The sequence below is a fragment of the Drosophila teissieri genome, chromosome 2L (genome assembly GCF_016746235.2).
Source record: "Drosophila teissieri strain GT53w chromosome 2L, Prin_Dtei_1.1, whole genome shotgun sequence".
NCBI classification, from domain to species: Eukaryota; Metazoa; Arthropoda; class Insecta; order Diptera; family Drosophilidae; genus Drosophila; species Drosophila teissieri.
In genome coordinates this window covers 18,781,375-18,798,723 of record NC_053029.1, presented here as the reverse complement: position 1 = coordinate 18,798,723, position 17,349 = coordinate 18,781,375, and the positions used below count along the sequence as shown (strand labels likewise).

At 43.8% G+C, this 17,349-nt stretch overlaps 2 protein-coding genes across 2 annotated transcripts in view; both read right to left on the bottom strand.

Moving 5' to 3' along the window:
- LOC122614335 (pneumococcal serine-rich repeat protein) overlaps window positions 1–17,349 on the bottom strand; it is a 54,048-nt gene that overhangs the window by 35,438 nt on the left and 1,261 nt on the right. Inside the window, exons 2-6 of the mRNA XM_043788901.1 lie at window positions 16,609–17,290; window positions 16,432–16,537; window positions 15,427–15,573; window positions 14,280–14,355; window positions 14,083–14,212 (exon numbers count right to left, since the gene is read on the bottom strand). Of these exons, the coding sequence (XP_043644836.1) occupies window positions 14,083–14,212; window positions 14,280–14,355; window positions 15,427–15,573; window positions 16,432–16,537; window positions 16,609–17,290 (1,141 nt within the window). The remainder of the gene's footprint in view (window positions 1–14,082; window positions 14,213–14,279; window positions 14,356–15,426; window positions 15,574–16,431; window positions 16,538–16,608; window positions 17,291–17,349) is intronic.
- LOC122614341 lies at window positions 6,021–6,338 on the bottom strand. The gene is made up of 2 exons (XM_043788914.1): window positions 6,285–6,338; window positions 6,021–6,230 (listed from the first exon to the last, which is right to left on the bottom strand). The coding sequence occupies exons 1-2, from the start codon at window positions 6,336–6,338 to the stop codon at window positions 6,099–6,101; spliced, it is 186 nt and encodes a 61-aa protein (XP_043644849.1). The 3' UTR covers window positions 6,021–6,098.

Sequence of the window (17,349 nt, the reverse complement as noted above, 5' to 3'; positions counted from 1 at the left end):
TGTGTTACCAAAAGCTCTGACAAATTGTGCGGGCGTGGAAGCAGGCACCTCGGATTATGTAACAAATTGCGACAGCGCATTTTGCGGGCATAATTAATTTTTGTCTCTGACATTTGATTTATTGGTCTGCGTTGGTCAGCATCTTTGGCTTGACTCCGAAAAACAAATGAGCAGCGATTAATAAGCGGAAATCGCTCCTGGCCATTACGCACCTGCGGCACAAACAGCCAGCGAATTCGAGCATTAACCTGGCGGCAGCTAGCCATCGCAGGGGATATAACTTTACAGCAAATTGTGGCCAAGATAAGAGGGCCAGCACAAGCTGAAAATAGTGGCGAAAAAAGCACCATTTTATGTGTATTAAAAATGTGAACAAAAACGACCAGGAGCGGAGCACAGATTTTGTTTGCGGTTCGTTGAGCACACAATAATTCCATCAGCATCAGTAGCAGCAGGAGAGGTGGGCGTGGCTGGCGGCAGTGGGCGGCAGTGGGAGGCGGTGGGCGGTTAGGTCGGTGGGGGAGAGATAAAAGTGCTGGCAGCACTTTCGCTGCACTGATGTTTTTGCAGTTGTTGTGGTGTATTGTGTGGTTAGTACCACGGGGCGAATGGTTAATAATCGAACAAAAAGGTCCTTAAAGCTGTCGCGCAGTGAGCAAACATTTATGCAAGGTAAATTGATATGCAAACTACAAATTCGAATGGCAATTCAAACTTAAATGTCCTAATGCAGTTTTATCTTTGTAAAAAAGATGGCCAGCTGTTAGTTTCCCGCAAGCATTACCCGCGGGTTTATGGTTTACATCTAACCAAAATCCCAAAGTTTCGCAACAAAATTGATATTCCAATTTCTAAATGAATTCCCTGAAAAGCAGGACACGGAAAATGGAGCCACTATCAGTATTTAAATGCGTAAATGGAAATGCCACGCTTAAATCATGTTTTTAAAGCGGAGAAGTGGCCAAAAACTTATTCAATTCTCTTAAAGTGGAAGTTCCTATTTTCGAACACAAATGCTAATTCAAATTAAATGCAAAAACCCAACCGTTTTCACGGTAATTCCACCTCTTTGGCCACCGGAAAATAGAAAGCAAAAAATGTCCCACTTTAATCGGGCTTGTGTTTGCCAAAGCTATATTTTCATCTGTATACTATGCATATATAACATATTTTTCGGTTAAGCATACAAGGCGGCTGTGCAGGGCCTTGCTGAAACTTTTCTAATTAAAATTGTGCGGCTTGTTGAAAGGTTTTCAACGGCAAGGGGAAGGCGAAGGGCGGGGAGATGGCCGGTTTTAATAGAAATTACATTAATTAATATTTAAAATATGCTTAAATACACATTTCTATGCATTAATTAATACGGGCTGGCTGGCTGGCTGGCACACATACAGCAAGTAAACAATGAAACGTGACTGGAACTAACAACGAATTGCGCCAAAAGCCGATGGCGCCCCAACTCCAGGAATAAACGGGGATTTGGCTAATTAAAATACGCTTTTTTCGCCCCCTAATTTCTTGTTTATTTGGTTAAATCCAGTTTTAAATGCCGCATGCGGAAATCGACATGAGCATGGGGCAAACAGCATCGGTGATTACAATGTTTTATTGACTGTTTTCCCCACATAATTGCCACAGATTTGGACATTGTCCAAATCGACTTGTTTTCCCCTCGCGACGAGACTCCCGAATCGCTTTTCTCAGTCGCTATTTTCGTCTCCTCAGCTTAGTTTGGAAACTTTGATTTACGCCACCCGGTCCTAACCCACTTTTATGGGACTTTGTGTGACCCATTTGAACATTTGGCTTGCAGCGGGTCCCTTGCGAGGATGTGGCTATGGCTGTGGATGTAGATGTGGATGCCACATGCATGACAAGCACTTATGCAAATTATATAGCGTACTTATGTGCGGGCAGAGGATTCGACTTTATTTGTCGGAATTTCGATGGGGTTTTTCAGCAGCAAATTAAAATAAAACATAAATGTGTAAAAAACTTTCACTGAGTGTAAGTGGGCTCAAGCGAATATTGGTCACAATATTTTGTGAGATGAAATATGAGTATTGTACACGACCAGAAATCTTGAATTCTGAAGTGATTCCTTAAATGTAGGATATAGAATCTAATTGGCTTACTAACTGTTTAAATTAAACATCGAATAAATCATTCAAACCCATTATTTGTTTTTTAATGTTCTGCTCATGGATTCACACAGTTATATGTTTTACTTTTGAGAGAATTTCAGACATGCAAGCTAATAAATAATAAAAGAAACATTTTATAAACGCCCAAAGAACAAAAATACGAAAGTGTTACATGTAATATTAATATTTACAAGCACACAGGAAAATGATTGGTTAAACACAAATTTTGCACAAGATTGGAAACTGTACATTCTGAACAGAAATCAATCAACATATTTGCACTCTTGAAAGAACGGCCAGCACTTAAAAGCATTTCAGAATTGCAATTTCAGGAGGAGTAGGGAACGGGCAATGGTAATTAAAAACCGAAAATGTTTTTCGTCGTCTTCCTGGTCCTGGAATGCCATTAAATAATCAGCATGGTTATCATTTTCCGTCATTCCCACCCAAATACAATAATTAATGCTGCCGCGGAGCCCGCCCGAATTGCAATTACCTTATGCATAATTAAATTATAATTCATTAGACATGAACCAAGGGCTCCGGACGCGTCTAAATCACAGCAATTAAATATTACCAATGCGAAAAACATTTTCGATTCACAATCAAATGGGGCTAAATCAATAAGCTTAAAATGGGGCTCCACCCCAATCCAATTTTTAGAACACGTTATAAAAAGCAAATTTTCATAGGGGTCTTGACTCGACTCATTTGGGTGAATCCTGGCAACTTGGGAGATGCACAGATAAAAATGGTATTGTGATTATACAACATTTAGACGGAGGTTTGGGGCGATTTCAGAGTGAAGGTGAAGGCTGATGATATGGAAATTACAAATGCCATTGTTTGTGCCGAAGTCAGACAATGTGAAATTGTTTAGAGGCGACGCGCGACAAGAAAATCGCAGAGCAATGGGCGGGAAATGTTTGAAAAATGACTTTTCTTCTTCTGCACAGAGAATCCGCTCGGATGAGTCTGCTATTTTCTTGTTGCAATGTCGCATGAGCTTGTGATTTCTTTGTGTGTGTATTGCTTATTGAAAGTGGACTTGAAAAAGTGTACGAGTATAATGCGAATTCAATTATTTGCAAATCGGTTTTGTTTTTCTTGTGTACATTACAATTTTGGGATCCACTCCGGGCTTTGGGTTTGCCTTCGTCGACCTCATTTTTCTTTCTGTTCGTAGAGCCCGTCCTTTACCTCCTCAGCCGTCTTACAGGATGTGAGAAATTTTCAATTTTTGCGGGAGGATGTGGCCGTTGCTTTATTTGCCGTGTGCGCCTACTGTTTTATTTATCTTGCCTGATTTGATTTTCCATCCTTTTTTAATTAATTTCGTTTGACCATAGTTTTATGGGCGATTTTCAGCATTCGATTTCCACGCGCTTGTTTGTTTTTCTTTGCTGGCGAAACCTTTTTAATCATTTGTTTTACAAAAATGTTTGCGGCTGTTTTTTCCGTTGGTGTTTTCGGTTGTAATGATATTGGGTTTTTTTTTCGGTTGTATTTGTTATTTACTAATAAAATGCATGTAAGTCAGTCCGTCGTTTCAACATTTTTGTGTCTTGTATATTTGGTTTGTTTGCTGCAATAAAACCATGAGCACTGAAGTTCGAAACTCGATACTAGACCATCAACAATTTTGGCAGCCAGCCGAGGGCAAGCAATCGAAAAGCAATTATCGTGGGAAAGTGGCAGCCAGCCATGAATGTTGCTCATGTTGCAACCACTGGGGGAACAACAAGTGCATGTTGCACTTGCTAAGGACAGCCGCACCCAGCACCCAGCTGCCACGCCTATTTCGCCACGACAATCCGCTAACCATAACCATTTGCACTTGGCCGCCACCCAATCACACACTTGCTGCTCGAGAATACACACACTAAACTGGTGGCTTAAGTCGGGTATTCTATATATTTGCGCTTTAACTTTCGAATATTTTCTTGAATATTTCCTAAATGTTCTTCAGCCCGATTTCGAAACGTTCCAAGTCCCAGGCGTGCACAGCGCTCGGCGCTCAAAGGAAAAGACAACTTGATCACAGCATGGAAAATGTTCAACTGACCGAGTGGCTAGCCTGTAGACCAGCAGAGAAGCTGCGGCTTTATCAGTTCGTGGCTGAAATCGCTCGGCCATCAGTCCGCTCGGCAAGCTCGTCCTTCGGCTCGGCACGCAGGACTCGCGTCGCAGGTTCGTGACTCGTGCGTGGAGCGCCGAGCGTCGTGAATCGAGGTTCGTGGTTCGGGCCGTGTTCGTGGTCGTGTCCTGGGCTCGGGAAGCAACATGTTGGAGCCACAGCCACATCCTTGGCTGCTCCTGGGCCCAGAAAATCTCAATTTCGAGCGCAACTCACTCGTCCTGTGGCGTCACGTGTTGCTTTTGCTGGCATTGAGACGGAGCTTGGAGTGAAAGCTGCGTTTGTTTTGCTCGCCTACGCCCAACGAGTGGGTCTCCTGCTCCGCCACGCCGCGGATTCCCAAGGAAGCTTCCGTCCCGATGACGATGATGAGGTGCGTCCTCGTTCCCGAACATTGGATATCCTTCGCAGCGGAAATTATATATGACGGGATATGTATTACTTTGCCATCGAACAAAGGGAATGCGCTTCGCTTTGCTTCAGCCGCTCGCTCTTCTCCGCATTTGGTGATTGGGGACGGCAACGTTTTTTGGCACACAGCAAAAATCTTGACATTTGGTTTACTTTTGGCATGATTTGCATACACAGCTTTCGAAACAACAGATTGATTTGTATCGGCTCAAATGAAATTTGCTATTATCAGAATACAGTTATTAAAGAATTTAATGCAATCTTGTAGACTTTTTAATTTCCATCAGTTTACTGAAGTTCTCAGAACAAGATTTATATTATATACCAATCTCACCATATGTTACGTAAAATACTAAAACATGTTCTATGACTCATGCCCACTTCTAGGGCTCAAATTCTAATTTCATTTGTTACTATTAGTCATAATGAACAAGGGGGTTAGGAGCATTTACTTTAATATAAAATAAGGGATAATAATGGCCATTTCCGGTTTCCGTGTTTCCCTTTCCTGTGATACCGCAACTTCATATGTATGTATCCTTTATGTATCCTTTTTGACTGATAGCGATGGCATAACTTTTTCGGTTAGTCTCCGAGGTGCATTCACACATGGCTGCATTGCAGTTGCAGAAGTAGAGCGGCTTAGAAGGTGTTTTTCCGGGGATCGGAGGACGTAAGGGGGCTCCGGCGACTTTGAACAGAGGGTTAGCTGCATCCAGACTCCGGCTGCCATAATGCAATTATGCACTGCCTGGCGGCACAGCTCCTTTGGTACGAGTAATAAGCATTTGCATTTTCACAAAATGTAGAGCAAGTCGCTGAAGAAGTTGCGCTTTGTAGGTTTCCATCGTTCCGAACACCCCGGGTTTGTAACCCCTTTTCTGCCTCATCAGCAGGAATGGACCTACGGCCATGTTTGCCGGGCGTGAGTTTCATGCTCATAATTTGTGCACTTTATTAATAAAGTTTGCCAACTCGGCTTGGTCCAGACGGAGTGAAAATACACAAAGCCAGGAGGAGAATAAATATAAACATAAAAAAAATGTATAACAATCGTAAAACAATAAAGCTCTAAGAACTTGTGTAAAACACACCACTTTTTTAGTCACATAACCAAATACGTGGGCCTAGTTGGGTACGCTCGAATATTTTTGACTGATCGGGGAAGCATCTAGAGCTTGTAAGACGCATATTTGTTCAGACATGATGTTTTCCCTTTGACTTTAATATGCCTTCAAACTCTACACTAGAATTTCTCTTTTTCTTTGATCAAGCGTTAATATTGCGCTTGCCTTTGAAAAGCTTAAGAGGTTCAAGAAACGAGGTTCTAGTTTGCTGAGGAAAGTGTTTATTTAAGTAACTGGGAAGTGGCCAGGAGTTGTGGTCCCCACAGAAACAATCTAGTGCTAGTTGTTCTGCCCGGTTTGTCCTTGTCCACTCTGCTGGTTGCCGTTTCCATTGCCATTTGGCGGTCTTGGCGGCTGTCCCTGCGGTTGTCCATTTTGGCTCTGGGCGGCCACCTGCAGGGGCATTTGTGCCTGGAAAACCTCTGGTTAGGCCACGCGGCTGATTGGAAACCCTTCAACTCTTACCAAACCCACAGCCAGAATTAGGAGAAAGATGCTGAACAATGCGAACTGCTTCATGTTGAAGTTGAAACTGGTAAACTGTCAACACGTGTGGTCTTTTATAGCACTGTAACCCAATTGCGGTTCTCAGGAGATAATAATCCAATGCAATTAACGATCGCGTTGAAAAAATGGTTAAATCAGTTTGTACGTTAATGATTTAATTCTGTATTATTCGCCCCGCTTGAATCGGAATTATAATGTCGTAATTGCGTGCGACCTAGTCGTATCACCTTTATATTAAATAAACAAAATAATATCTGGAAACAGGAGCTATTATTTTGCTGTTTAATTGGAAAAACAAATTTGAACAAATCTGGCGGAATCTCTCTCAAATGTCGATAGGGTTATAATATTAAGATTAACTCAATTACAAATCCATTGCTTAAGCTCTTGGTATTATGGGGAATGCAAAATTAATGCAGTAACGCCCAAGCATTTGAAAAATGTTTTTATTTTTCTTGTTGTATCAATGAAAAATAAGAGTTAATAATTCAACATCTAGCAAACCATCAACTATTTTCTGGCTCACATTGTTACTTATAAGAATTATTAAGATATTTATATATTGATGAGCTTCATGAGCAGTTTTTTAAACCATCACTAGGTAGATCAGTCGATTTCCAACTTTAAAATCTCTTTTAGACTAAAGCTATATTTCTAAAATAGTTCAAGTGGTATATTTAACATACCACGCCCAAGTACTTAATGAAGAGTTCAAAATCAATGTTCAATGATATAAGAGTCAGGAGCAGCTATTCTAGCCACCACAAGGTGGAGCTTGGGGCATTAGGCATTACATTTTCATAACGTTTGTCTAGGCAGAGTAAGCCGTTTATTATTCAAACTCGATTTCCTATTTTTACTGGCTCTTTTAATTTGAGCGTATGCTCAAACAATCCAGCACACCAACACCCATATGGCACCACTCTCTGACAGACACTACACGCTTTGAATAGCGGTAACCGGGACGTCCGTACTACACCCACCCACCCACCACCTACCACCTCCCATCCACTTGCCCCTCGCCATCACCTGTGCTATGCAAATCACCTTGGGGGCATGGTCGGGCAAAGCAATTTCGCTCGGCATTTTCGAGAGTTGACTGGCAAAATGTCTTCGGTTTCAGCTTGAGATTAAATTCTGCTGAACGTTGGCCAAACAGAACCAAGACTTTCTAGTTTACCCAACAACGATGGGTCCCGCCCTCCGATTCACCTGTCACCTATGGGCATATCGATGTTCGTAGACAGGAAAAAGTGTTTTTAGTTGTATTATTTAGGTACAATTGGTACTAGTACAATTGGTTTATAACTTTATAATGGAAGGCTTTCGTGATATTTATCTTATGAGAACGACATAATATCCTAATATAGTTATAACTTATTCGAAATCTTTTTCTTTAATCAACTTACAACATATAATATATGCGTTCGATAGTAACAACAACGCAAGAATTAAGAACAGAACTTTTTCGAACTTTTAACAACATTTTTGTTAAGGACTTTTGAGAACTTCGCACAGTGTACTTGTGTGGGTTTTTTCGGGTAATAAATGTCCCTGGCCCAGCGAAATATGAATATTGAATATGCCTACAGTCGCGGACTGAGCGGCTGAATAAACCGCAAGCGAGTGGCGAAACCATAACGCCTTATAACCATTTCGGCACTTTTCAGGAGGAACAGGCAAGGATTTGGGTGGATTTGGGTGGCCATATAAGGGAACGAGAGACCGAAATTCCGGGAGCAAGACGACACCAGCATACATTGTGGATGAGCACTAATAAAGTCTCAGCCCTCGTCCTTTCCAGTTGGCTGCCTCATTGTTTGACTTTGACTTTGCCACTACCTTTCACTACCAAGGACCTCCGCCCCCGGTTACGCCCTCTGTTCCACTCTGCACACTGTGCACACTCTGCACACTCACAATTGTTTGCACAGTCACTGCTTTGGCCTTTGACCCCCGCCACGCTCTCCGCTGCTTCTGGCCAGCCTATTTATTTATGTTTATAATAGGATTTTTATCAAAACTTTTCCCGAATTAATTTTGTAATGAGTATTTAAAAGACACTCGCATTTGGACAAACAGAGACAGGACACACACAAACAAAGAGACCCGCAGCGCGCCGTTCTGGTGTTTGTCTTTTGACACGCCCGATGGCCACTCAACTTTCCGCCACCACGCCACCACGCCCCCACCGCCAGCACCGCCCCCATATCAAGGAGATGTCCTGGTCGGGTGGCCCGTGATGGGCAACCAACAGTTATGGCTGATGTCCTAATATGGGCCTCTTAATGGTGTCGGAAGCAGGGCTGACTTGTTTTACAGAAGTTTCCATTTTGGGCCCACTTATTTGGATGTGGTCTCTTAAAAATGAAATGAAGTCTGCCGTTTACTTTAATATATAATTTGAATATATAGTATGGGTACAATTTAGACGGCTAATATTTCTTTTTTCTCAGGATATTTATAGTGTTGTTCATACAACACGACACGAATGGAATATTTTTGGATTCTTTAGGAGGCCTTTAACTACATAAGCAGTGCATATTATGCACATAGGGTATACTACAGTTCGTTCTTCCTCCTGAAGATTAGATTTAATTCCCATTCGCGCCAGCTACTTTTTTGTTTTGACTAATTTGCTGCAATGTTCAGTCATTATAATAATGCCGGTGTAGAGGTTTCGTCGAGATGTTACGAGTCCTGTTTCCTGTGCTAAGGGCTCAGGGCTTGTGCCGAAACCGAACTAGATAATTGCCAAATATTTGCGTAAGTTGTCCGTGGTGCACCCATCTCATTACGGATTCAGACTGATGGACTGATGGAGGGATTCGTCCGCATATTCGGGGCTTCGCGATGGCTGGCTGTAGATGTAGATGTGCTTTGTGGACCACCCACTTTCGGGCGGGCAGTGGTTATCACAGGGTATTACGTGGTCATGGGCCCACCTCAAATAACTGCGGCTGTGGCTTTGCTTCATTTCACTTCCCAGCCGAGTTTTGAATAATTCCCTGGCCAGCCACTGCCTTTTGCACGACCCTCACCGGCCCTTGGATAACTATAAAGGCCCGCCTAATTTTGTCCAAATTTGCTGTTTAAACATGGCCAATTTAATTTTCGGCTGCAGACACGACAGCTTGCCAAAAACAGCCTGGTGGTTTCGCCGTTTCGCCGTTTCGCCGTTTTGCCGTTTCGCTTTTCACTTTTCGCTTTTTTTTTTTGCCGGAAAGCAATTAGGTCTGGCCGGAGAGTCAAGAGGGTTTTACGGTTTTGGGTCTATTAAAAAGCGCATTGCTCCTAACGCAGCTGAAATACTTTTGAATGCAGCTTGAGTCTGATTAAATCAGTTATGCAGCTGAGGAAATGGATGGATAAGGGGTTGGATGGCGCCAGTGGTGCAAGTACCATCCCCATCCATGGGCAATCATTAAGGAAATCGCTTTGAAATGATGTGATGACTGCCGACTGCCGATTGCCGACAGTTGACTGAAACAAACGCACACCGAGAAAATGGGGAATGGGAAATGTGACAAGGGCAAAGACGAGGGCGAAGGAAAGGCAAAGGCGAAAGCATGGCCAACTTTTCAAAGCGTCATTAATCATGAAAAGTTGGGGCGGTCTTAATCCCTGGTCATGGCGTTATCCTTTGTGGGGCTGTCGATATTTGCCTGTGGTTTTTGCTCAAATTGGGAAACATGTAAATGACAAAAGTTCTCATCTCGACGGCTAGCTATGTGTGTATGTATCTATCTATGTCGCTGGCGGAATTATGGTTTATCATATTTGTTTGGAATGCTTTCCATTTTCCCCCTTGTGGTAACCAAACACACACACACACACGCATAGGATCCCTCACACAGAGATGACATATCCTTTGTCTCATGCTCGTCCAAGTTTCCTGCGTTCCTTTTGTTTTTTACATACAGCTCCTCCTGTTTTTTGTTGTATTCTTTGTTTTGTGCGGCTCACTTGGAAATACTGTAAATATTTTTAATTCTTTGCCAGCGCCAGAGGGGCAGCAGAATTTTCAGCTTTTAAGCTAAAGCTATGAAAATAATTTGGTCCCAGAAATACTTGCGGCCGAGTTGGGGGCGGACGCCAGGGAGCAGGGAGCGGGGAGCGGGGAGCTGGCAGCAGGGGGCGTGGCCTGTCCATGCCTAGGTCCTTTGGCTGAATCGTGGAACTGAACCTGAGCCTGAGCCATAGCCTGAGCCCGAGCCCGAGCCCGAGCCCGAGCCAGAGTCTGAATACTGAGCCTGGGCAATTGGAATGCCTTTTGTGGCTCGCAGTAACGTTGTCGTGTTGATTAAGCCAGCTCGCAAAGCCAAAAGAAAACGCGTTCTGGCCAAGGGGGCGCATTGTTGCCATGATTCCCGCCGCTTTCCGTGTTTCCCGTGAACTGGTGAAATGCTGAAATGGTGACATGGTGGCTGCCACAAAGTGCCGCTGCAAGTGGATAATAACTGACGGCAACTATGCGCATTTGTTTTATGCAGCAAAGTAATGAAACAACAGCAAGAGCATCTACGCGCACCACCAAAAATGACAACGCGACCGCTTGCCTCGGGCGGTACAACAACACCAACTAGTAGGGTAGCAGTACTGAGAAAAAATCCAAATAAAAGCACACGAAAAAGCTGTGAAAAACAATTGTTCTTAAATTTGGGTGATGACTAATTCATTATGTTTTTCTAAGTCATGTTATTAAAATATAATTATATTTCCCACATTAGAAGGTCAAAGATAGTACTGCAAAAAATCCGGAGACATTAAAAATCTTATGTAAATATTGAAAGTAATAAAAAACTATATCGCTTTAGCATTAGACAGCATATTTCCAAATATATACAAAATGCTTTGGGTAAATATTTGAGTAATACAAAAAAATGTATTCAAAACATAGCAATAAATTCCATTTTGCGAAACTATTTATATATTAACCCATTTTTCGGAGCCATGGAGAATGATTTGAGTGCTGCAGACACTGAATAGATACCCTACTATACATATTAATAAAGTAAGGATATTCAGCGTACCCATTATTCATGAACAAAGAACACACTGAAAATTCAAAAGCCAGTCGGTAAATGGAGTAATTATGCTTTTGTCTCTGTGCACCAAAGCTGCAGGATCCGAGCGGCAAAAACATGGAAAAGAACCAGCAGCAGTGCAACAAACTATGGTTCCTCCCGAGGAAATTGCGTGCATAGTGGAAAAACTTTCTCGCCGGGTCGAAGTCAAGAGCGGCTTCAACGTCATCAGCTGGCTGAGGGGGTGGCAGGGTGGCTGGGTGACTAGGTGGGTGGTTGCGAGGTTGGGGCGGTGTTTTCTTTTCGCCTATTTTGAGAGCCAGCACAAAGCAAAGACAAACAGCAGGGCAGGGCATAGCGGAGCTGCTTTGTCATGGCCGCTGATTTGGTTTAAGAAATGCATAGCAGCATTCCACATTTTCCACTCAGCGCTCACAATGAACGCACCAGCAGGAAAAGCAGGAGAAAATGGGCGACCTGGGTGGGTTGGCTTCTTGAGCAGGCTGAGCGGGAATGAGCAGGAATGAGCTTAGTCGCCATTTTGGCCAGAACCTCGCTCGTGCATGCTGCAGTTAGCGCCTTCCCACGGACTGTGATTCAAACCTTTGATATCCGATTCCGATTCCGAAGCTATTACTGTCCAAGGGGTATTGCCAAACTTATCTACTACGAATCAAAGTGCTTTCGGGTATTAATCCGCCTTGAAATATACACCTGCTCGGTGTATCAAGGTTGCTGATTCGCCTTTTTGCTTCGCAGTAGTATTTATATCTATCTTCGTTCCCCTTGAAGGTCAGCATGCCATTCTATCCTTCGGATTCATGTCGCAGTTGCAGTTTCAGTTGCATTTACCTGGAAGCCATTATCACCCTTTTCTGCGAAACAGATTCTTAATCTGATTATGGTTTTTTATATGTCCCTGGCTAACGACTTTCAAAGAATTTGAATGCTAGGAAGCCAATACTAAACTTTACGAATTAGTTTTAGGTCGTATTACGTCGTATTGGTCGATTCAAAGTCCGGAATGACCAAATTTAAACAATTGTTATATGTAATACAACGTGCTTCACAAGTAATAAAAGTAGGCATATCTGTAGGTATATTTGAAATCAGTAGTACATTACTTGTTTCTGAGCTCCTATTAATATGTGATTCCAAGAATCCTGAGAGTCTCCAAGTGCTTAGGTCCACTGTGCCAAAGCGTGCCGGCACACAAATTAGTTTTAACCAGCCCCTGTCACGCTGCGGTGAGCCCCATTGTGCTGCCACCGTCGTGGCTGCCGATTAAGTGCGTCTCCTTGGAAAAGGGCCAGGAGGCAGGAGCACCAGGGGAGCCCAGCGACGGTTGGTACTATATAACTAGCACTAGAAGCAGGAGTCGCAGCTGCTGCCTGTTGACATTTCAGTGCCTCCAGGCAAAAGTTTGCACTGCCATCGCAGAGGGGAATCCCAAATTATCGGTCGGATGGACGGGGGAGGCGTCTTCTAATCAACATCTAATTATATCGCTCTCCACTCTAATGAAGGTGAGCCAAGGCATGCATGATTGATGATTGATAATTACGGGGGATGTCTGATGGACCAAACACATCGAACATCAACGGGGAGGGCAACGACAACAGCAACACAAATCATGCAGTTCGCAAATCTCGATGCCAAAAACACAGAAGCCAATACTAAGGCACAGGCTGCTTGGGTGAACTGGGTGTGTTGGTGTTGGTATTGGTGATGGTGATGCTGGTGATGTTGGTGCTGTTCTTTGTTTCTGTGTTTGTGTGAGATGCAACATGTGATACACTGTCCTAGTTCCGCGGCCGTTACTGCGTTGTTATGCAACACAATGGCACACATAAACGCAGCAGGGGGTGGCAAAGTGCCGCTTCGGATGGGGTGTGTTGCAAAGGCATTGAGATCGAGCGCCACCCAAAAGCTCCCCCGAAAAACACTCGAAAAGCTGGCTCAAGTTGCGGGAAAACAAACTCAAGCTTAAAAGCGGCTAAATGTCCCAAACTTAAAGCTTTTTCCTGAAAATGCAACACAAGCTTGTGGGCCATCTGAGCTTTTCATAAAGCCCTTTCATGGCCCTTAAATGTAACAGTAAAGCTTTGGTAACAGCACTACATGGAAGTCCCTCAAAGGGGGTCCAAAAAACACCAACATTTAAAGACATCCAAAACAAATCTGGCTTTGATCATTCGGCAAAACTCAGATATTCAAATCAACGGATTTATGTTTAGCCTACCACCTTTGCAGATTGATATCATTTACCGATGTAATACTTTACCAGCTTTGTGTTTCGTTTTTGTGCTTGTACTTACATTTCGTTAGGTTTTCTAAATTTTGAAATATAACGAAACAAAACACAATAACCAACGTATTAGAAATTTGATTGCCATTATTATCGATTGGTTCTATTGAACACAATATTGAATACAGATTATAATATCAATGCATAAAAATGTATAATATCAGTTTGTTATCGAATAATGCGTATTTACAATGTCTGTACTCCACAATTCAAGGATTATAACGAGGCGCATTTTATGTGTTTTCTATCTGAAGCTACCCTTATCACTTGTTCCATTAGAGCTATGTTCGCTAAATATCTAAATGGATAACTGCACTGCAATACAAGCGGGGTATATACGAACTGTAATTTATATGGGATATAGCATTTTGATTTTCGGGCATCAATCGTATTAGTTCCTGAATTTCTGTAAGGCACTTACCCATATCATCGATTATCGGAGCCATACGCAAAGTGACTCCAATCAACATGAGGCACATGAGCAGTAACAAACAGGCGGTGGCAATTATTGTCCAGCGGGCACGCTTGGACAGATCATGAGGATCGATCACCTGGAAGGATATATACCATAAATGTTGGATTGCAACTATGTGGGGTGTTGTTTTGAGTATGACTCACCTTAACAACTTCTGTGTCCAAGTCCTGTACCAGAATTTTTGGTTTTTTGTGCCGATGTCGCTTTTTGTGGCGATGTCTGTGAATTAATACATAAGAATATTTCAGTTACATTGTTCTGAAAACGTGTAGCTGATTTAATCAGCTTTAAGTTTTAATTTATTTCCTATTTCAAAGGCATTCAAATGGAAATTGAAAGAAATGGTTGGACTTGATAGAATAAAAGTCTCAAATTGATTTAAGATGTTCTTCTGAGGAAATTACTAGTTTGCTTGGAAAGCTATACATTGATTAAATGCTGGGAAGGGGAAATAAAGTTTCAGGTACTTGGCAATGCCTTTAATGCTATTTCATGATTATTTCTGGTAGAAATTTTGCACATTAATCTGTTTAGCTTGTGTGCCTGAGCGTCTCCCTGCTTTCAGCCACATATGTGAGCTCAACCTGCAGCAGAAGCTTAAACATATTTGCTCTATTTCCGTTTGGGTTTTACAAAACTTCCGCATTACAAAGCTGCCGCAATTTCCCCTACACCGCAGCCCCACCGACCCACCGTTCGCTACAAACAACATGGCTCGATTTTTGCAACGGAAGTTGCTCCTGGCTATGGGCGGAAAAAGGAGAGCAACGGCAGACATCGGACTGCTGACAGTCAATGCCATTGTGCCACCCAGTCTCCCATTCACCTAGTCACCCACCAGCCATCCACCCAGTGAGCCACCTAAGTCCCTTGCCTTTCCCTCCACAAAATTGTCGCACAAAGCTTGTCAATCAATTTTTGTCTGCTCAACGTCACGCGAACTTCCCAGGGGAAGAGTGGGCGCTGGGCAAAGGAGGAGGGCAACGCATTAGGGCATATTTGGCAATCACAATCGCCATCCCATCGCCAATCGGCAGGACATTTATTAGTGCAGCCCAAGGACACGGCCCGTCCTTTGTTGCAGCACCTGTCCGAATATCCTAGCTGTCGAACCGAGCCACCATTCATCCATCAGCTGGCCCCGAAACGCGCTATTATTTATGTGCTCCCCGATCATTTCTCAACTCAAGCCGATTTTGGCCCGGCCATCAAGGCCGATGTGTCTTGGTGGCTGAAAGGATTTAGGGGCATCCAGGCGTGTGGGTTAGAGAGACTCCGGTGGCCACTCACCGATGCTTTCGGCGATGCCGCTGATGACCACTGGGGACCATCTGCTCAAGGTCGTCGATTTTATCGGCATCGTCCAGGTCCAGGTCCAAGTCCATGTCCATGTCCAACTGCAGGTCGCAGGGCGAGTCCTCACCGTACGGGCATTGTCTGCGGATAATAAATGACATTACCTGCTATGACCTTTGATATCCAAACAAGATAAAAATGTCACCCTCATTTCAAAAAGAAAATATGTGCCGTTCGGATTATATCTATCCCTTCAAACTGGATTATGTAATTATGTACAACAAGTAAATAAAATCAAAAGAGCACGTTATAGTCGAGTTCCCCGTCTGACAGATGTCCGTTACTCAGCTAGTGGAATTGCGAACGAGAAATTGAAACATTTTTCAGGCATAGCACTGGAGAGAACAATAAGAACAAAAAATAAACATTTTTTAAAAGGGCGTTAGAGTGGGCGTGGCAACGTGAATAAACAAACTTGTGCTGCGCCATGTCTCTGGAATCTGCATGTCTAATCTCAACTTTCTAGCTTTAATAGTTCCTGAGGTCTCGGCGTTCGTACAGACGGACAGACGGACATTGCCAGATCGATTCGACTAATGATCCTGACCAAGATATATACTTTATATGGTCGGAAACGCTTCCTTCTACTTGTTACATACCTTTCAAAGAATCTATTACACCCTTTTACTCTACTAGTAACTGGTATAAAAACTGCAATATTACTAATTAAATAACTAAATGCACATAAAACATCCACGTCGTCTTCTGTTTATCATTTTTAGTACTTTAGTGAGAGTTGTTGTTTTAAAAGTTAATACTATCATTTTGTTCAATTATTAAAAATTATTGCCTTAGTAACTTCGGGCTTAACAAGTAGCTTTATTAATAAGGATTTTATCCTGGCTAACCCCTTGAAAGTAAATATAGGGAAATTATTCGAAATATGAATCCGAACCCTTCGCAATTTACCGACTTTTCCCTTCCTTATTCGTGACTTACATGGGCTGCTGTGTGTCCGGATTGATGGCGAGCACGTGCACATAGTGCTGGAGACCGCTGGGCGTGGGATAGACCAGTGCGGGATCCGAGCAGCGATGATGGCGCTCTGGGGGAGAAGGGCATGGAAGGAGGTATGAATGATTGAGGCTTCTTTCACTGCAGCTCGCTGTCACTTACTGTACTTCCGTTTCCGCCGGCGGTACTCGTCGTCGCTGCCCGTGCTCTGGGCCGTTGTTATTGCTGCGGAGGAGGGCATCGCGGAGGGCCTGAAGGCTTCGCTCGGCCTCTCCTTCGGCTTTGTTGCGCTGCAGCAGCCGGTGGCGGCCACACTGGAGCCCGTCGACGTTGAGGTCATCCGGTGTAGTTTTTCGGGCACCAGAGCCCTCGTCCTGACCCGCTCCACGCTCCCGTCTTCCATGGGAATCACCACGGCACTGGGATCCACGCCATATGGCGGCCGCACAGCCAGCAGTCCAGTGCTGCGGGACTTGCGGCGCTCCTGACTCGCGCTGCCCATCGCCGGGGGCGTATTTGAAAAGCTAGGCGTGGCGTGCAGCGACTGGGAGTCGCTTTGCGCCAACACGGTGCTCACTGTCACATTGGCGCTGTCCTCCGACGTGTTCTGGCGGGAGAAGTACCTGGTGTAGGCCTCCGCACCTACCACGCTGAAGTCCCCTGCTGCTCCGCTTTCAGTGCAGGATATCTGCTTGGGCAACAGACGCCTCCGCTGGGGAAGTGGAGCGGGTAGCGTCTCAATCTCCAAGGCCACGTGAGGTTGCAACTGCTGATGCTGATGTAGATGCTGCTGCAACTGCGGCTGAGGCCTGGCCAAACTGGAGGGAACATTGATGTGCAGGCGCTGGGAAACGCAAAAACAAAAATGTTAATTGTTTAACATAGGATGATTATTCTTTCAAG

Coding starts and splice junctions, on each gene's coding strand:
- LOC122614341 (XM_043788914.1), bottom strand. CDS start 6,338: ATGAAGCAGTTCGCATTGTTCAGCATCTTTCTCCTAATTCTGGCTGTG. Junction 6,231..6,284: donor TAATTCTGGCTGTGGGTTTG/GTAAGAGTTGAA, acceptor GAGGTTTTCCAG/GCACAAATGCCCCTGCAGGT.